The sequence below is a fragment of the Calypte anna genome, chromosome 4A, assembly GCF_003957555.1.
Source record: "Calypte anna isolate BGI_N300 chromosome 4A, bCalAnn1_v1.p, whole genome shotgun sequence".
Taxonomy (NCBI): domain Eukaryota; kingdom Metazoa; phylum Chordata; class Aves; order Apodiformes; family Trochilidae; genus Calypte; species Calypte anna.
In genome coordinates, this window is record NC_044248.1 from 29,265,928 (window position 1) to 29,287,818 (window position 21,891).

A 21,891-nucleotide genomic window follows, 5' to 3' on the forward strand; every position below is an offset into this window, starting at 1 on the left:
TGGGAAAAAAAAGTCACCTAAGTCACTCAAAATACTGTCACAGAAAAGGATGGTAATTTCATCTACTAAGTTATAACATCAAAATCGAAGTGTAACTTTGTGTATGACAACCTTATTTATAACTAAGTAGTGTATATAAACACACATATGCATGTAAATTTATATACTTACGAAGTAGTAATAAAAACTCATGTCTCGTGAATGTCAACTATCCTAGTTTTCAGTGAGGGGTAAAAAGTCATACAGGCTTGGGTTTGTGAGGGATACTGCTAACGTTATAAAATCTGAGACATTCCCCTCTTATCTCAAAATTTCAGTCTTCTAATCTGCCGCTTGACATTTTGTGCTGCAAAAGCAGTCCTTTGTCACAGTGTTCACCGAATTGCTTCCATATAGCTTTCATTTGAAGACTGACGCTCAGTCCAGTTTCTCTGGCTCACCCACCACTGCAAGTGGCTCAGGAACTCCAAAGTAAAAAGCTGTCAAACACTGTCTTGAAGGAAGATAGTAATGCTGCGAAAAAGGCAGCTGGAAACCTGTTGGGTCTCAAGGACCTTATCAATAAACTTCTTGACTCTAGCAGTTGGATAACCCGTAGTGTTTATCACGTCTCTTACAACTATCTATACATAGAAATACAATTACCATATAGCCCAGATCCAAGCTAAGCATCTAACCTGCAGGCACCTAGGAGCTGATTGGCCTCTTCCTAGCTCCAGTAAGTTAATCTTGTCTTATATACTAACTTGATGTTATAAGTGGCAGGGACTAGATTGAACTTGGAAGTCTCTCCCTCCACCCTCACTTGTGCCTAGCCTACAATCTCTTCTAAACATTTTCGGAGTAAAAGCTCTGAGAATGTGACAGCCTGATAACTTGCTGTTACTAGATATAGAAAGCATGTAATTTTTTTTTTTTTTTTTTGGTCTGAGAGTCTTGTTTATAGTAAGAAATTATCCCCACCCCTGCACACTAGTTCGTTCCTATGGTAGAATTCTACCATGCCTTGAGGTACAGAGAGTGCTCTCCAGTCACCTGGACTCAGTATTTTCATAGAATCATGGAATCATAGAATTGGCTGGGTTGGAAGGGACCTCAGAGATCATCGAGTCCAACCCTTGAACCACCGTTGCGGTTGCTAGACCACGGCACTGAGTGCCACATCCAGTCTCTTTTGAAATATCTCCAGGGATGGAGAATCCACCACTTCAGTGGGCAGCCCATTCCAATGCCGGATCACTCTCTCCGTAAAGAAATTCTTTCTAATATCTAACCTAAACTTCCCCCAGCACAACTTAAGTCCATGCCCTCTTGTCTTGTTGAAAGTCGTTTGGCAAAAGAGCCCAACCCCCACCTGGCTACACCCTCCTTTCAGGTAGTTTTCCCATGTTCCAAATTTAAGTGATACAAAGTGAATTCTAAATAGTAACCTACACCCTCACAGGAAATCTTGTAATTTTTTTTTTTTTTTAGATTATAATAAATCAGGAATATATACATACACAGGCACACACATTTAGTATTGGGTTTTGGACTCGTGTATTATCTCCAAACCTTCACTACAATTTTTTTTCCTTTTGTAGTTGTTAAATTTCTTAGAGGAAATTGACACTTGCTTTATATAAGTTTGGTTAGATTTCTCTTAGAGTTATTGTAAGCTACCAATATATGCAAAAGTATGGTCAGCATCAAATACTATTATTTAATTCTTCCCCAGCTTTTTATCACAGTATCTCTGCTGGTTAGGAGTTGGATTCTTATTTTTTTCTTTTAATATGACTAACTATTGTTTCCATGGGGCAGTTAAATATAGCTTTAACTCAAGATAACATCTCATTTCTGCAGGTTAATGACATATCTATAAAGTTCTTCTCTATTAAAACATTGTAGGGTCAGATTATTTTATTGTTCTTGATAAAAAACGATACAGTTTTGTGTGCTACAGGTGTACATAATTTTAAACACTTAATTGTGCCAGTTCTTAGCTTTCTATGCATATTTAAAAAATTGTTATAAGAACTCTGAATAGTTAGGATGTACAGTGCTGAGGTCATGTAAAGACTAATTCAAAATACTGGAGAAATTGGACATTTTAATGTGCTGCATCCAAATTGCAACCAAAGCTCAAAGATGGGATACCATTAAATGCAGCTGGGATATTGTCCTGCTTTGAGTCATTAAACCATGACATATATATTGCACTGTAACGATAATGCTCTTCAGTGCACTGCTGCATATCCATAATCAATTTTACGTTCCCAGTTCTGAAGGGCGGTGCCAATGTAACTGTTATTCGCTAAGATTTTGGCCTATTCAGAAGACTTGTTCAGAATATACCCTGGGAAACAGCCCTTGAAAACAGAGGGGTTCAGGAGGGATGGTCGTACTTCAAGGTGGAAGTTTTGAAAGCACAGGAGCAGGCTGTCCCAGTGTGCCGAAAGGCGAGCCGGCAGGGAAGACGACCGGTCTGGCTGAATTGGGAGACTCTGAAAGAAATTAGGGTTAAGAAGAGGGCCTATTGATTATGGAAAAAAGGGCTAACTACTGAGGAGGAATTTAGGAATATAGTTAAGTCACGTAGAAAGAGAGACAAAGGGACAATGTGAACAGAATCTCGCCACCTCTGTGAAGGATAACAAAAAGTCCTTCTACAGATACATCAGTGGCAAAAGAAGGGACAAGGAAAACATCCATTCTCTACTGGATACGGGTGGGAATATAGTTGTCAAAGATGAAGAAAAGGCTGAGTTATTTAACGCCTTCTTTACCTCAGTTTTCAACAGAAAGACAGGTTACCCTGAAGACAGATGGCTTCTGGAACCTATAGAAGGTGACAAGAATCTAAACAGCCCCCCTGTAATCCAAAAGGAAACAGTCAGTGACCTATTGAACTGCTTGGATCCCCACAAGTCTATGGGACCGGATGGGATCCATCCAAGGGTGATGAGGGAGCTGGCAGAAGAGCTCGCCAAGCCTTTCTCTATCATTTACCAACAGTCCTGGCTCACTGGGGACATCCCAGATGATTGGAAGTTGGCGAATGTCACGCCAATCCACAAAAAAGGCCTGAAGGAGGACTTGGGAAACTACAGGCCTGTCAGCCTGACCTCAGTGCCTGGCAGGGTCATGGAACAGATCATCCTCAGGGTAATCACACAGCAGGAAGGGCAAGGGATTAGACCCAGCCAGCACAGGTTTAGGAAGGGCAGGTCCTGTCTGACCAACCTGATCTCCTTTTATGATCAGGTGACCTGCCTGGTGGATGAGGGGAAGGCTGTGGATGTGGTCTATCTGGACTTCAGCAAAGCGTTTGACACCGTCTCCCACAGCATCCTCCTGAAAAAGCTGTCAGCCCACAGCTTGGACAGGAGCACCCTGTGCTGGGTTAAGAACTGGCTGGAGGGCCGGACCCAGAGAGTGGTGCTGAACGGTGCTGCATCCAGTTGGCAGCCGGTCACTAGTGGTGTCCCCCAGGGATCAGTGTTGGGCCCAGTTCTGTTCCATATATTTATTGATGATTTAGATGAGGGGATTGAGTCCATCATCAGCATATGCAGATGACACTAAGCTGGGGGGAAGTGTGGATCAGCTGGAAGGCAGGAGGGCTCTGCAGAAGGACCTGGACAGACTGGAGAGTTGGGCTGATTCCAATGGGATGAGGTTCAACATGGCCAAGTGCTGGGTCCTGCACTTTGGCCACAACAACCCCATGCAACGCTACAGGCTGGGGACAGAGTGGGTAAAGAGCAGCCATGCAGAAAGGGACCTGGGAGTCTGGATTGACAGGAAGCTGAACATGAGCCAGCAGTGTGCCCAGGTGGCCAAGAAGGCCAATGGCATCCTGGCCTGGCTCAGGAACAGCATGGCCAGCAGGTCCAAGGAAGTGATTCTGCCCCTGTACTCAGCCCTGGTGAGGCCACACCTTGAGTCCTGTGTCCAGTTCTGGGCCCCTCAGTTCAGGAAGGATATCGAGGTCCTGGAGCAGGTCCAAAGGAGGGCAACCAGGCTGGTGAAGGGACTCGAGCCCAGACCCTATGAGAAGAGGCTGAGGGAGCTGGGGCTGTTCAGCCTGGAGAAGAGGCGGCTCAGGGGAGACCTCATCACTCTCTACAACTCCCTGAAAGGAGGTTGTAGCCAGGTGGGGGTTGGTCTCTTTTGCCAGACGACTTTCAACAAGACAAGAGGGCATGGTCTTAAGTTGTGCTGGGGGAAGTTTAGGTTAGATATTAGAAAGAATTTCTTTACGGAGAGAATGATCAGACATTGGAATGGGCTGCCCAGGGAAGTAGTGGATTCTCCGTCCCTGGAGATATTTAAAGAGACTGGATGTGACACTCAGTGCCATAGTCTAGCAACCGCAACGGTGGTTCAAGGGTTGGACTAGATGATCTCTGAGATCCCTTCCAACCCAGCCAATTCTATGATTCTGTGGTATTTCAGCTTATATCTTGACTAATTCTATATACATGTTCAGCTTTCCTTCTAAAACCACTTCTACCCCTATCTCTCTTTGAATTTATTTAGTGATCAGTAACTGCTCATTTTCTATTGTCTTGTTCTTTGGGGTCCCTGTTTTAATCTCCTATTCTTTAAAGGCCTTCAAGTGTGTTTTTCTGATTTTTTTCAGAACTTGTGTTTCCTAATACAGCCTGGTTGTGTATAGTCTTGTTCTATGATCAGCGATTATTTTGCTCTACATAACTGACTGTATTACAATATGTATCTATATGTTGATTAAGAGATACTTAGAGATGTTACAGATGTAATGCTGTAGTAACAATTTTTAATATATATTTTTTAAAGTTATAGCAATACCACCGTTATTAAAATAGCTTAAGCAACGGGAAGTGTTAATTTTTTTTCAGCTTTTATTTGAGGACTGTTGCTTTTAAAATTATTGCTGTCTTTTTCACTATGTAGTTGTCTGTGTGATGCTTTTTAATCTTGTAGTAAGGAGAAAAATATACTTAGTTTTTCAGATGCATATAATCAATGATAATCAATTTCAGTGAGCATGAAATATTGTCTTACAGTAGAGTCTTACATTTTTCTTTGAAATGGCTAGACCAGAATGCTGGAGATGTAAAATTGGCTTGAGCTGCTATTATTTCTGTTCCAGAACTGACTGCTGTGAGTGCTGGAAAAACTCTTTAGATGTTTCTCAGACCAGCATAAGAGAATGTGTTCAGAGAGAAGGAAGCAAAAGAGCTTTGTGTTTGCTTTGATGCCTGCTTGTGTTTACTTTTTTGCCATAAAAACAGACAAATAATCCAGGAGCCTAATGCTTGAGATCTAGGTGTCCAGATCAGTTTCTAAGTAGAGCTCAAAACTGCATGCCTTGGAGTCAGCCTTGCCTCTCCTACTGAAAAGATCAGGTTGGGTTTAACAACATAAATGTTTGTAGGGCATAGGCTTTTGGGAGATCCCATTGATCACTCCAGTTATTGACATAGACACAGGCTTTATGCCATTTTTCAGCCAGTTTAGGGCATTCCTTCATCTTGATGTGTTTAATCTTCTGAATTGTGGTCATTATCAAATACATCCTCACCATGGACTTTTTTTTTTTTGAAATTTCACTCTGTTTCTCAGAGAAAAATTACTTTTCAGCTCCAAAGAAAATAGTTGCCCAGTGAGCATACAAAATTCAGTCCTGTGCTAATGAGATACATATGGATACATACATATATTGTGGCTCTTATTTAAAAAAAAAATGTGCATATTTAAGTTTTTCTACTTCATACTTAAAGTACAAGCTCTCTTAGCTTACTTGATCCTCACAGACCAAGTCTTGTGAATTTCTAGCAATTTCTGTGACACATACTAGTGAGGGAGGGATCTTAACAGGAACAACTAGTATTTCCCTGTAAGCACAAACACACAAGACAGAGAGAGTTAAAACAGCCAAGCTGAAATTTTACTGCCTGATGAGCTCCTTAATTTTTTAAACTTCTATTTTGCCAAGTGTTGACTTTTTCTTTTTTTTGTTTGTAATTTCGTTTTTCAGTGGCTGCTTATATTCTTATTTTCTTTTGTCTGCCAATTTTCCTCTGCCAAGCTGACACAGAGAAGAAACCCTAAACAGCAAGTTTCATACTACTTCAAGGTAGTATGTTCAGACACAAAGAGACGAGGCCTTCTAATATCTGGGAAATATCTAATGTAATGGTTTATGACCAAAAAAACATTTCAGTCCATCTTTTAATGTTCTTCTGTGTATCTCTTTCTCTCTAGACTCTGAACCTGATGATCTGTTGGCAAGATGCAGTTGACTAGGAATTCTAGATACTCAGTTCCAGCAAATTCTAGATACTCAGTTCTTGCTCTTTTGATTTCACTTCAGTCTGGGCTTTAATTGATTAGAATTGGGCAGATGGCCTTTTTCATTTCATTTATGGTTATCAGTATGTTCATTATGTTTACCTGATGACTTTTTTTTTTCTTTGTATTTCAGAATGCAGCAATTTTTTTTCATTTACAGAGATAAGACCAAAGGACACTGCTTCTTGTCACTGGGAATACTATACTTCATATAATTAAATCCATAGATGAACCCAAAAGGAAACACAGATTAGGTTCCAACAAGTAAAATGGGTTATTTCCTCTGAAGAGATACTGACAGAGCAGTTTTAAGGGGCTTTTGATTTTTCATTAATGTTTTTTAAGAGAGGAATAGCAGCATATTTGATCTTGTAAAATAACTAAAGCATTTAAATTAAGAAATGTTCTAGTTCAGCTTTTTATTTTTGTCTAAATATGAAATACAAACTGAAGTTTTAATACAGATACTGTCTTATCCTTGTTCTGTTGTTAAAAGACTACACCACAGTAGTTTAGCTGGAAGTTAAGATATTACTTCCGAAATATACAATCAAGATCTAGGTGCTGTGGGTTTAGTGTACCAGCCGCTATAGTTAAAGAGTACTTCTAGAAACTCCCCAAAATTACAGGTATAAATATTAATAATACCAGTCTGTGAATAAATTAGGAATTACAAGATGATAGTAAATAGTCTGTGTTGAGAATGTCAGAACCAAGATAGCTATGTCTGGTTAGTTTTGAATTTGGGAAAAGGTATGTACATCACCATTGTATAATTAAAGGCCTATGTTTAGTATAGAAAAGTATTTATATATCACTTACCTACATAAATATATACATATATACATAAGGCCAGTTTTGAGTCAAGCAAAGGAAATATCCCATTATTTCATGTGTTACCTGCTCTACTGACTTCTGGATTTGTGTCAAGCTTGCAGAGCAAAGGATCTTTGTAAGATGTGGAAAGGCTATCGAAAGTAGTTACAAATGTTACAGGAAATTGGTTTAAGCCTTTCTCACCACACCCCAAGGAATCTTGCAGGATTGCTTTTTACAGATTTTGTAGCTAAATAACTGCTTACGTTGAAAAAAGCTCTGCATGCTCAGAGCATAAGAGATAATTCCTAACATCTTTCCTCAGTCTTGTGGTGAAGTTTTGAACACTTCCATATATTTGTAATATTTCTAACTTAAAATGTCTAATGGTTTTATGCAAAATAATATTTTCAGTCTAACGCTGATTAGACTGATACACTGATAAGCAGTCTAATGCTTATTTTGTTTGAGACTCAGTGGTTAGGAAAAATCTGTGTCTACCTCTATTTCTATTTACTGACCAAAGGCAGATTAGTAACCTACTGAAGTCAGTCATCCTGAGATGTAATGTATTTTGCTGACTTTACTACTAGATATGTACATTTCTTCCAACTAGAATCATATAATTGTTTGGGTTGGAAGGGATCTTAAAGCTAATCAAGTTCCAACCCTGCTGCTTGGGGCAGGGATGCCTCCCACTAGACTGTATTGCTCCAAGCCCCATCCAACCTGGCCATGATCACTTCCAGGGAGGGGGAATCCACAATTCCCCTGGGCGACCTGTGCCAGTGTTTCACCACCTTCACAGTAAAGAATTTCTTCAAACTGTCTAATCTAAATCTATGCTCTTTCATCTTAAAATGGTTACCCCTCAGGCTCTAGGACAGCAGGATGCCACTGACTGTCCACCTGAGGTCCCTTCCAACCCAACCTATTCTATTCTATGATGCTTATACACCACCAACTTGCTGCACACTGACAGGCAGGAGGTGTTTTATTGGCACAATAAACAAAATCTCAGGGAGCAGGCAGCGCTGCTCATGGGGCTCTGATTTCTGTAGGGAAACTGTGTGTATATGTAGCGGAATTGAAGTATGTAAGGCCCAGAGTTGGTAATGTGAAAAATTAATGATAATTGAGGGATCTCAGTCAAACATGAAAAATTAATTATGAAATAGAGGCAACTCTGGGGTACCTAAGGTAACATTAACCAGAACGAGATAGATTGTAAAGGTTTGACAACTGCTAAAATCTAGCCATGGTACATCAGTGACCAAAATGTATTGTATGTGATAGGTAACTAATTTCATCAATATCATAAAAAATCCACAGTATGCTGACACATGTTGTTCTTTTAAAAATCTTTTTTGTTGATTTAAAAAAACCTACCTTCTTAAGCTTTTACCTAGAAACTTCTATGAGCATTTAATTATATTTCTTTATATATCTTAAAAATCTACTTTTGCCTTATGTTATTAAAATTTATTAATGGAATGCGTCAGAAGCTAGAGCATTTCTTTGTGTATTATATGTTTTCTTGTATAAAAATTATGAAAAAGACAGTGTATGTTGAAAGTGTCCGTACTATGTCTTATACGCAATGGTAGGGACAATTTTGTGCATTTTTTTATTTTTGTTTAACTAAGCATTGTATGTTTATGAGCTTTGCTGATTCATGAGATATTTAATAGGCTTCTGGAATGCTGATCATTTTTGCAAGTTCCGTATTTGTAAGAGGGCCGCTAGGAGCTAGAGAGCATAGAAGTGTATTGAACTTGATGTTTGTTATTGATAAATTTAGGACATAACTGGTGAAAAATCTTGAATCCCATCTTGAATCAGAGTAGTTTGTTTACATTATGAATATCTTTAATAAAAATAACATCTATGAGGGTGTAGTATAATAACTGAATTTTTGGAACAAATTTATGTTTCTTTCTCATTATTTTAACAATGTATTTTCTATTTTTACCATCTTTTCTCTTTGTGGCTCTACCCAGTTTATCTGGTTTTTGTTGGCTTATTTTATTATTTTTTTTTACTTTCTGGAACAGGATACATAGGTTTACTTACTATGAATATATATATACACACTATATATATTATATATAAAACCACCCAGTGTTAATATTTACTAAGAATGTTTAATATCTCTGTCAGTGGTTTAATTACGGATTCTGAAGTGTATCTTGTATCTTCAGATTGCGTTCAGGCGTCCCTTGATTTTTAAAAGTTCTCAGCTTGTTTGAAAGGTATATTTTGCTCACAAATAAAAATATACAGAACATTTTAAAATAGGTCCTCATTATATATTTCAGCTTAGTTGAGTTTTACTTCTTAAAATCTGTGCAACACTCTTCTTAAACTGAGACCAGTAATTTTAAATGCTTCCTTCTATTATGTTGCAAGTACATTGTTCTGAAGTTTTTCCTTCCATTCCATTTTCTGTTGCCACATCTGTTCTTATATGCTTTGTAATGATAATTCTGCTCTAATGGGTCTATAATAATCTTTTGTATTCCCTTATTTCCTCAATTTTGGACTGTTTTCATGCTAGGGTGTTCTCTGTCTCCATGGTAATGAGAGGTAGACAAGAACACTGTTCTGAGCCTTGGCATAAAGGGATTTATCTGTGGGGAAAATGCACCAAAATCCTATGCTGTTGAGTGGCATAATATGGCAAACCTCATTACTATCTTTGTAATTAATTTTCTCCAGAGTGGAAAGCAAACAAAAAAAGTGACAGCAAAAGTGTAGTGTCTGTTTTGTAACTCTTTACAGATTTTACACCTTGACCTCCTAAAAATGCAAAATCTTTCAAGCCTGAAAGAAGGCTGATGAATAGCACTTTTCCTAAGGTATGTTTGAAAAAATGTTTTCTAGAAAGTTAGTAAGGCCCCAGGCCTTTGCAAATACTTTTCTTAGACACTAAGTAGACCTTTCAAAGCTAGAATGTTTCTCTGTTTGTGCTCTCCACATGTGCCATTTTTGTTCAGGGCTTCTCTCCTGAACACAAAACAATTTTCATGGCTGCATTGTACATAAAAGATGGGGGGAAGGGAAAGAGGTAAAAGGGGAGAAAACCACAGACAAGTTACATGAGCATCTGTCATTTGTAGAAAAGGGCAAAATTTGAGACGGACATTTTTCTTCTTCAAATTTTTATTAATCACATTTGTTCTGAGTATGCTGATGAGCCATTCTACCATCCACCTTTTTTTTTTTTCAAGCTGCAGGCCTTCAAATACCAACAAAACTGATTGTTCCAGTGGCTGTTCTGATTTTTAGTGGTGATTTATCTCAAATTTCTCCGGTTTATTCTTCACTCAGGAAAAGCCCAGCACCAGGAATTATGAGACTAATGCTTCTAAAAGCTAAAAGATATCTTCAGGATGTTGTAAGGAAAGAATGAGCTTATATCACTCAGTCTTAAATGAAGAAATGAACCTATGACCTTTTCTGAAAGGCATGACTATTATAAAGTACAACACAACGTACATCAGCCATGGTGATGTACATATGCTGTGGGAAGGTACTTCTTTCTCTTGTCTGAAAGGCAGAGTCTGTTACCTGGTGTGCAAATTTCCAAGTGTTGATTTCCAGAAACTAATTTGTGACTCCTCAGTTTACTTACCTTATTACAAATGCCTCGTTTTGTTTAAGATGCTCCGTGCTTTTCACCTGATGGATTTACTTCTTTTGTACTAAGTCATCAGTCACTTCTTTTTGTTTTTTCCTCACAGCCCAGTATTGGACACTATTTAAGCATATGCTAGTTCAACTACCCAAGCAGGAAAGACAGGTGAATATAGAAAATAATAATAAATCGCAAAAACAAACAAACAAAAAACAGTAGAAAAAGAGTTGTTCCTTTTCTTTAAATATTTTGAGTTAAGAATATTGTCATACTGTAAATAGTCATCAACTCGGATGAACCTTTCTTGGAAGGTACCTCTGAGGGACTTAAACTCACAATGATCAGGTCAGCTGTGGGTTTTTTTCCAGTAAAATTTTGAAAACCTCTAAGAACAAAGATGCCATAATCTCCATGAGCAGCTTGTTGTTCTGCTTTACTGCACTTCTAGTAAATAAATTGTCCATAATATACAGTCTAAACTTCCCAAATTGCAGTGTATGACCTTTGCACCTCATCAAATCATTTGGCATCTCTGAAAGAGCTGATAATTGCCCTTCAAATACTTCAAGAGAACCATCCATTAGCCCTCTGCAGACTAGATAAACACAGCTCTCTCAAATTCTCCTGCCATACACTAACTCCCAGGCAATTTTCAATAGTCACTTATTTTGCAGCCTGTACCCCATATCATGATATTGTGTCTAGTTATTCCTTTCTAGGTTCAGAACTTAGCAATTCTCGTTACAACACACTTTTTTTTTTTTTTTTTTTTTTTTTTCTGGGCATACCCTCAAGGTACTGTGGTCTCTCTGGATTGAGCACTTGCTATTACTGTGTTGGCTGTTCCCACTAGTTCAGTTGCTGATGGCATGCTCTGTGCTGTCATCTGGGTTGTTACTGAAGAAGTTGAACAGAACAATCCTCAGAACTTACTCTGAGGTACTTTTGTCATTAGTGAGACACCAGTTGGATGTTAAGCTGTTGACCACTGATGTAATCAATTTTCAGCCCACTTAGCCATCCAGCCTTTACTTCCTCATCTTTTTAATTAATGTACTATTATTAATTAATAATACTAATCATTAATTAATAATTTATTATAATTTTATAATAACAATTAATGTACTGTTATAATGTACTATAACAGACTAAGGCCAGGTTGGATGGGGCTTTGAGCAACCTGGTCTAGTGGAAGGTGTCCCTGCCCATGCAGGAAGGTTGGAACTACATGATCTTTAAGGTTTCTTCAAGGCCAAACCATTCTCTGATCTCATCTAAAGTGAAGATACTCACTACCCACCGTTCTCCCCTTGTGCACAAAACTGTTACTTCATTGTAGAAGGCAATCCAGGTGGTCCACTGGAAATCCTTGGTAGGTCTGCACTGTCTGTCATGTGTGGAAAAAGATTCAAAGGGGACGTTTTCAATTGATCTTTACAGGAACTGAGGTGAAACTGCCTGGCCTGTGGTTATCTGCATTTACTTTTGTAATGTTTTATTTTTTAAGATGCTAGCGTTTTTTCCAGTCCTGCAAGATCTCCCTAGTACCGTCTGCCATTTTTAATAGGTACAAACCATAAACTCACAGCCATATTGGCCAGGTCTTTAAACACACAAGTAAATTCTCTCCAGCCCCATAGATGTGATCCAATCTCTATGTATAGTCTGTTACTGTTCTGGCACTCTTGGATCTTCTCCAAACTGGCATTGTATGCAGAGGTCAGGGAATAAGTTTTCAACTCTTCCTTTAACTTTTGGAATTCAGCTCCTGTAGCCTAACAAACCTGTTTTAAGGCCCTCCTCACAACCTGAATCTTGACAGCAGAATATGAGGAGCCATAGCCAAAACTTTTGTATGTGTTTGTAGTGCAAAAGTCATTCTTTATTTTTTAATTCATGGTGCGAAATCAGAGATGAACTTTTAAAGAAACAGAGTGTATTTTAAACTTTATTGGTATTTAGAAGCTTATTATATTTATTCTTTGATGTTAATTCCTTTTCAAAATGTTTTTCAGTATTTTCTCAGTATTTCTGAATACAGTTTTCAGTGAGCATTTGGTATTTCTTGGCAAATGATTTTAATACTGTGCTGTTCAAACCTGCTGTTTGTAATGCTGCTAGTACCAAATAGTCTCACCAGAAATTTTACTGAATGAGATCTGTGAAATGGAGAGAGAGATGAAAAGAGGTGGCTGGTAGCCCAGGCTCATCAACAGTACTAGAAGTGTGAGGCAAAGAAAAGAGAGCAGAATAAACATTGATTGTGGGGAGCTGAGTGCCAGAGTTAGCTGTAAGCAGCTATAGATTCTAATAGTGCTTTGCCAGTCCTGTACATACAGGCTTCTGGGGCAGCATGGCCTGTATGCTCCATGGGAGCCTGGAGCAGCAGAGGAAGCTGACATCAGCCTACCTGGAGGCTGGCACTGAACAACAAAATAAAACCTGTCACCAGTCACTCCAGCACTCCTCTCAAGGAGGATTGGTTCCAGACAAATAGGAAAGGAGGTTTACAACAAGTCTTGATCTCTGGACAGGTGTTTAGATCCTTCACTTCCAGAGAAGCACTGCTGATATGACACCTGTGGTGGTTTGTTGCTTTGGACTGTATTATCACATGTTGGTTCTTTGACTTACTAGACTGATGTTTAAGATTACTGTTTATGAAGTGTCACTGCCTCTATCTGTGTGCGAGGTGCTTTATGCACTGAACTACTTCTGGTGGTTTTGGTTAGACAAAGTTTAAATCTAATGGGAGACTTAATCTGGGGAAAAAAAGTCAATTCTGGCCATAGTCACCTTTCTATGCTAGCTTGTGGAAAATTTGTTTTTTTCTTATTTTTTAAGTTTGGTTAATAAATCTGATATTTTTTTCTTTAAACCTTGATTCACTAAAGAAGGGTTCCTGCTCTTTGCTGCTTTGGAGTTTTGGAAAGGAATACTCAAAGCTGGATTCATGGGAATAATAACAGGTAGCTGGTGAGGATAGGTAGGTCATGTTGAGAAGAAAGTGTAAAATTTCCTAGACAACCAGTCCCTGCTGTCCTGGAACTAGTTCTACTCCAAGTTCCACTGCAGACCCTTAGCTTTGTGGTGTCACATAAGGTATGTAAATATTGTCCTACTCATTGAGCAACCTGTCAAATGCATCTGGAAGAGTTACTAAAAATGTGCTCTGGAGCATATTATCTGTCCATACAATTGCACATCCAATCTTTAAATGCCTCCTGTGTTAGGAAGTCAATTTGGCCAGACCGCATTTGCTGGATCACTGTAATAATAGACATCTTTTTCAGAGAGTTCTGTAATAAATAAAGTTTCTGAAGCTACTTTCATTATAATTATGTGAACTGTTTTATATGTGTGGTAGCTAATCTACATTTGTAAAGATCACTGTGATTTAACAGATATAGTTAATGCATTGCATTTAACTTGAAGAGTGACTTTTCATTTGAAAATTTTCTTGTCTGGCTTCTTGTTAATTCTAAGGCATTTCTAACTTTGCTGACTTATTTATCTTAAAGTGAAACAAACTCAGTTTTCAGCCTGACATTTACTCTTCTTCGTTTAGTAATTCAGAACTATTTCCGTAGAGTCCCATTTGCCACGTAAGTATTGTTTCATGTGACACTGGCAGTTACTTGAAAAGTAACCTAAGGTAGTCTAAGGGAGTGAAGGAGAAAAATCTGTTTGGTTTTCTATTATTTTAATCTATATACTGTTTGCTATTTTTTCTTCTGGCTTTCTTGATAATTCTTATTGTATGAAAATTAGGCCTATGAAGATGGTAAGGGGACTGGAGCATCTGTCTTATGAGGAAAGGCCAAGAGATCTGTTTAGCCTTGAGAACAGAAGACTAGAGGAGATTTTATCAATGCTTATGAATATTTATATTCATATATAAAATACATAATAGCAATATTATATGCATATATAGAGGTTATATACAGAGAGAGGATGGGGCCGGACTCTTTTCAGTGGTGCTCAGCAACAGAACGAGGGGCAGTGGGCACAAATGAAAACAGAATAGGAGGAATGTCTGAATAGGAGGAAAAGCTGCTTTACTGTGAGGATGGCTGGGACAGGCTGTCTAGAGAGGATGTGAAGTCTCCTCTGAAGATACTCAGAATCCACCTGGACACAATCCTGTGTACCATGCTCTCGGTGAAACTGCTTTAGTAGGAGGGTTGGATTAGATGATCCCCAGAGGTTCCTGTCATCCCTTATCATTCTGTGATTCTTTGTTAAAAACAAACAAACCCTTAAGTAGGAATAGGGAAGCCAGCAGTAAAATGTTTTTTTATTGCATTATAGTCAGTTGTATAAAATTTGAGTGGAATTTTATATGGGAAGAATTGAGTTTGGCATTTATGAATAAAGTTCACGAAATCTTGTATGTTTCTGTCTTTGGTATCTTTATAAGTACTGTTTCTTGAAAAGGCATATATGAAGCAGTACCTTACGTTGAACAGTTGCCTATTAGACTTTTCCCTAAATTTATGGTTTATAAGTCATACAGTTAGTAATATCCCTGCTACACAACCTGTGCTTGTAGTGGTGGAGTTATACTTCGATAAAATATAAAGAAAACTATTAAATTCAGAAAACTGCTTCAATTTCAGTGGCTTCTCTTACATAAATTAGCTTTGATTTTAATGTATAGGCTTTTTATGGATAGGCCCATAGTAGAAAATGTGAACATGAAAAAAGGGCTGCATTTGTTTTATCTGTTTTTTTTTTCAGGTCAACCTCGGTCTGAAAATATTAGTGAACTACACTCATAGCTCTAGGACACCTGCAGTTTTCTGAGTCAGACTGATCATGTCTACCATATACCATTATATTTTGTAGCAGTATCAAATTCTGTTTGACAGTAAATCAAGGGATATCAGTATCATATAGTAGTATCTACAGAAAATGTTACAGAACATAGATCAATAAAATGATGTAACAAATGGTTTACAAAAGAAAGAAAATAATTGGGATAATATTTTGGTATTGTTGTCAAAAGCTGGAAACAACTGCTGTGTAATCATATAGTCGGTTATGATTTTTTCCAAAGAGCTTTTTTTTACTGTACTTAAATGGGGATCTTTAAAATTAATGTAGCAAATGCTTTTTTAAGAATTAGGAGAGAATAGTCCATATGGAAGAATATAGAAGTCCAAAAAAGAAGCAATAAATGTATTTGAGGCAAAATACCAATTGATTTTTTTCTTCTTCGCCATTTAAACTGCATTTTGAATCCTTTTCTTAAGGCTGTCAGAGTTTTAGACTACATACATGATATTTTATAAGGTAAAAAATTTTCAGGAAAAATAAAAATATTTATTAGTCTCAAAGTACGTATGTAATTGTAACAAGAACTTCAGTTCTTAGAAAGATGTCATTATGCCCCTGTGCATACACATGCATGATTTTCAGTCATGGATATTAAACTCATTGAAATCCATCATACAAGCTAATAGAAGTCCTTTATGTCTTTCAGACAGAGAAAGACTTGAAAGAATTACTGAAATTTCACGTAGATTTAAGCAGAGCAGTAAAGATAAATTTTGTATTTAAAATGCATGGATTCTTTAGCAAGAAAATGTTGAAAAAGTGGTACGGTTACTGTAACAAATTTGGGAATTTATTCCACATACACTTATAACTTGTTCTTTAACATGCTCAGAATAAAAAGCAAGGAAGCCCATGAAGAAAATCAGAAGTCACAGGCTGTATCCTGAGACATTACTTTTTTATTTAGAGATTCTTAAAGGATACATTGTCCAGAGATGTTGTGATGCTGCTCAGCCTTCACTGTATACTCTTAGCTATTCTATTTTTAATTTTATTTTAAAATTATGGAAAATTAGGCTTTGTAAATTGTATTATCCGCTTGATGATACTCTGAAGAGGATATTGAACATTATAATAATCAAACTCTTACTAACTGAAGATGAGGAAAGCTCTGAATGTAACAGGAAGCCAGGTGAGCTTTAAGTAGCTTTAGGAACATTTGTAAAGTCGTGGAACTGCAATTTATGGAAGCAATTTCCTTCCTCAATCTGAGAATCAATTAACTATTCTATTTTGTTTTTAGAGGTATATAAAGATTTTGTTTAATATAGCCAATAATGAACCTTTTCATAATGGGTGAAAAATTAACTCTTTAGAAAAATCAGTGTAGGTATACATGGTAATACAAGTATATATATATATATATATATATATATTTTGGATTGAAGATGAAAAATTTCATGCAAAGTTCAATGCACTGAAATCATAGTACAATTTAAAAAATAAGAGGTATCATACCCCCAGCCCATAAAAAGAGAAGGGAGGGGTAGGCATAAAAGAGAAAAGAATACAAGCCAAAATAGAATAATGGAATGGTTAGGGTTGGAAAGGAACTTAAAGATTATGTAGTTCCAACCCCCCTGCATGGTCAGGGACACATCCCACTTGACCAGGTTGCCCCATCCCACATGACCTTGAACACTTCTAAGGAGGGGACAGTCACAACTTCTTGGGCAACCTGTTCATATGTCTCACCAGTGTCATGGTAAAGAATTTCACACTAATATCAAGCCTAAATCTCCCCTCCCATGGTTTTAAACCATTTCCCCTTGTCGTATCACTACACACCCATGTGACAAGCCCTACCCCAGCTTCTTGTAGGCCCCCTTCAGACACTGATTTTAAACACTAAACTGGAGTTGTGAACTTACATAGAAGTACTTAATATCCTAAACATACAATACATCGCTAAAACATGTTGCAAACTCATCTTTTTGATTTACAAATCATCAGATTATAGTGGATGTACAATCTTACAACCAACTAAATGGTTGTAAGACATTTCAAATTTAACAGCTATAACCACAGATACTGCATTGTGTACAGGTGTATAGTGCTGCTTCATCTTTAATATTCTGCACAGTTTCTAGTCATACTATATAAAAAATAGACTTGGAAAAGATTCAGAGAAGGGTATCAAGAAAGGTGTGGAGTGGCTTTGTAGGCAGAAATAAGTTTGCTAAGTAAGGCTCTTCAAGAAATGCCTGAGCTGTATTTGTATGTGGAATTTGTGAAGCTGTCTGCATTAGAGAGATGAACAAAAAATGTTTTATTATGTGGCTGGTTTGAGACCAACTTGAGAACGTGTAATTTATACAAGCTACACCTTGTATTCTTTCTTTAGCACAATGCGCAATGCTTTGCCTCAGTAATCTCACTTGGGATGATTATCCTTTTTTTCAATTTTTTTCCCTACCAGCCTTACACTCAATTTATTCTAACTTTTTAGCATTTTAGTAGTAATTATTTTGTCTGAATAAGCTCATTGTGGGGGGATATTAATGGTTTAGTAGAAATGGGAAGGTAATCTATCACTTTCATGTTTTTTAAAGAATTGAAAGTTTTGCTAATGTGGTGTGATTCATGCAGCAGCGTTGCATTAATGCTGGCTCAAACCTGCTCATAACACCACTGAAGGAATAACACCCTCACAGTTACACAGGATATAATTGGAAAGTGCCATCATAATTGCAATTGCTACTTCTTTCTTGCATGATTTTTTAAAAAATATTTTTATATGCTTGTCTGTATTTATTAATATTTTTAAAAATAGTAATTGTAAAGGGAAATAACTAATAGATTGTTAATGTATGCAGCATCAGAGTGAAGGAATACCTAAGTATTGGTATAGAACTGTGGCTCTGTTTTGCTTTTCCAGATTCTGCTCATTTTTCTTCCTCTTTAAAAGCATGTGTTCCCATAACAACATTATGTATTTTTCTACACACAGATATGTATATATATTATATTTATATTAATAAAGCATCATCAGTGAACCTACAGTTTAGGGTGCAACCACCTTTTTTTTTTTGTCTTTCCCCTTAGTGGTGAAACCATTGAACTGAAAACCTAAAGAGGGGATTTTTCTTTTGTTGTTTTTTTTGTTTAGTTTGTTTGTTTCCTGTAAAGATGTGCTTGATGCTTAATCATTTGAAAATATGAATATGTGGCTTTGACAACAGTTTAAGACTTACATTTCCCCAGTAGTTCAATTTTTATAAAGTCAGATTTCCTTACCATGGTCTTGGTGATATTTTAGTAAGTGAAATGGAAGTGCTAGATGTGAACCTTTTGCAGTTTGTGAACTTTAATTTATGCAGATGTTAAATTGCTGGGTACAGTCTTTGCTTTTTTGTTCTAGAGAAGAGTGAGGTACATACAGAGAATAATTACAGTAAATTTTCTGCTCCACGTATTATCTGAGGTGTGCAGATCAAATTATTTACATCTCGGCTATGAATTTGTAACTAATAAAATTTCTTAAAATTTTGAAAGCAATTTTTTACTTCAAGATTTTCCTATTGAAATTGTAGCCTAATACATCTGATGATATAATTAAGAGGATATGCTCTGTTTAGGAAGATGGTTTATAGAAAATAGAGCTAGTTAGACTTATTTGGTGACATTTACTGATGCAGTTGAAAACTGTATTGCTGAGTATTTCTTTTTCTAAAATTCATGTATCATTCTTTAAAAATGTAGTTTTATTGGTGATGACTTTGGAGCGTTGGTTTTGGAAAATTATTGATGGAAAATGTAATTACATTTTTCGATATCTTTGAACTTAAAGTACAGAAAAACTTCTGTAGCATTTTCAAAGCAATATTAGAAAATCTACCAATGTAAGTACTGTGAGAAAGAATTTTTTTATTTTAAATGCTAGGAAGTAACATTACATTAATAGCATTTAATTTTATATTTTTTAATAACTGCATACAGCCTCTGAATTCCACTGCTTTATTCTATATGAGTAATCTGTCCCATTATGATGACCATAATCTTTTTCTCACTTTTTTTTACTGCTTGCCTTTTCTAGGAAGTAGAGGTTGGTACACGTACTCTGTTTTTCATGATCCTGTGAGTTTTTCATTTTTACATTGATATCTGACTTTTTACTAAATGCAGGTTGTTTTTCCCTCTCTAGGATGATTATTTTCGTACATGGAGTCAGGGTAAACCATTTGATCAAGGTAAGATTCTCCTAATAGTTACTTGTATTGGATAAAATGGATGTATTTACGGTTGTAGACCTGTTCTAGTATAATAACAAAATTCTGTTAATTTTTGTAATCTTCTTCAAATGATTAACTTAAAGAGGGCCAGAAATCCAGCTTATTTATAATTTTGTATATGTGATTTATTTCAATTTTTAGATGAAAACTTTTAAATGTAAATTGAGATAGGAGCACTGGGAACCTTTGAAGTAATTTAAATTGTCCCTCACATTAAAAAGTTCATGATCCTAGGAAGGATTAGTTTAGTTTTATTTAAAATTTAAGGTAAGGACTGTTATATTTTCAGTAGGACGTTTGAGGAAAACCACTCATAAAATCTTGTATTTGTCTTTTGCAGTTTAAAAATTCCATTAAAATGTTGAAAGTGAGAGAGGATCTAGAAAAATGGTTTGGGAAGTCTCTGTCATGTTCAAGTGATCTGTCTTGAGGCATAACACAGATGGAGCTTTGTGAATGCTACAGTGCAATTTCAGCCCTAGAATAATTTGAGCAACGGCAGCAAATTTGGACAGTAAACATGCCTTCCCCAGGCTTTTGAACTTAGTATTTACTGTCAATATAATCCACTCATGTATGCTTTTTCAAAGTGTATGACTACCATTGTGAAATAACTGATACAAGGACTGCTTCAGAGACTTATTTTTTCTGATAATACCAATGGCTCAAATGCAATGGAGAAACATTGTAGGGACTTCTACACAAGACACTGAGATAAAAGTATGTTGCAACAGTAGTATTAGCTCAATTTATAGAACTTTCTCCGTAATGGATACTGACGTTTAAGGGACATTTATTATGAATTATATTTTGCTACAACCACATCTCTTAGAGATTGATTTTTCACTATATTCTATGCTTTTCTAAGTATTACTTTGTAAGTATTATTACAGGATTACTGTAGTAAGTCTGTGAAAGGAAATACCTTAATTTCTGAAATGAATGCAGCTGTCTCCAGTTGCTGTTTTGCAGGAGAGAAGAGTGGATGGAATGAGAAAGGAGTGGAGGGAGCAGAAAAAAAAGTCACATTCTCACATAAATATGAATTGTCTTGATTTTCTTCAAGTTTGGTTGAAATTCGTAGATGTCAAATCAAATCCATGAGAGCCTGATTATTTAAGAGACGGTCAATTTCATAGGTCACATGTCTCTCCTGATTATATTTTGGTACATCAGGAAAAAGTAATTGACTCAAGTCTTCTGACTTGTCAGAGAAAAAAATTTCTTTTGATGAAGTACCTAATCTGAGAAGTAGGCTTATCACTTCACTCGCAAGTACATTTAATCTATTCCTTTTATTCTTAGGTTTTTGATAGAGGGGCGTGTTCTGCAAATAAGTTTTTTGTATGAGAAATAGAATAGGTTACGGTTTATTGAATGACTTTGCTGATGGCTAAATCTTTCATCAGAAGACATTGAGTTTAATGCGCTGTAAATTTTGCTTGTAATTTGTTTTGTTACCCCATACTTTATATGGTTTGGGGTTGGTTGTTGTGTTTTTGGTTTTGTTTTTTCCAGTTGGCTGATAGTTTTTTAGAAGATAGAATGAAGTACTTTTTCCACCAAATTCACGCTTTTACGCTTTCTGTCTTGTTCTCTTATTCTGAGTTCTTTGGGGATCCTGATGTGAACGCAGAATACTATCCTGAATTAACAAAAAATGCAACTAAGAAAACATGTAAAGGTTATTTGTCATAACCTTGTTTGCAAAGTGCATTGTGTATTGGGTAGTTATTATTTTTAAAGGATGCCTACAGACTTCAACCTAGTATTTTCATATCCTTGTTAACTGAAAATGAAATGCATTTGCTGAGTAATTCTTCTATCTGCATGTGACTGTATAATTTATAATTGAAAGGCAAATAATGCTACTTGGGAAGACTAGTAATAATAAAAGGCACTGAATTTTTATTATTAAAAATATTCCCAATGTCAATCTAGGAAGTATCAGTCTTTTTACCTGCCAGTGCACTGCTTTTCAGTTATTCTGAATATCCTGCAATAACTGCTACAGTCTTTGTATTGAATTTAGCAATAATAACGAAC

At 36.6% G+C, this 21,891-nt stretch overlaps 1 protein-coding gene across 1 annotated transcript in view; it reads left to right on the plus strand.

The window, feature by feature from the left end:
- The window catches only part of SPOCK3 (SPARC (osteonectin), cwcv and kazal like domains proteoglycan 3), a 146,904-nt gene that overhangs the window by 22,366 nt on the left and 102,647 nt on the right, over window positions 1-21,891 (plus strand). The window contains exon 3 of the mRNA XM_030449738.1: window positions 19,758-19,803. Within this exon, the coding sequence (XP_030305598.1) occupies window positions 19,758-19,803 (46 nt within the window). The remainder of the gene's footprint in view (window positions 1-19,757; window positions 19,804-21,891) is intronic.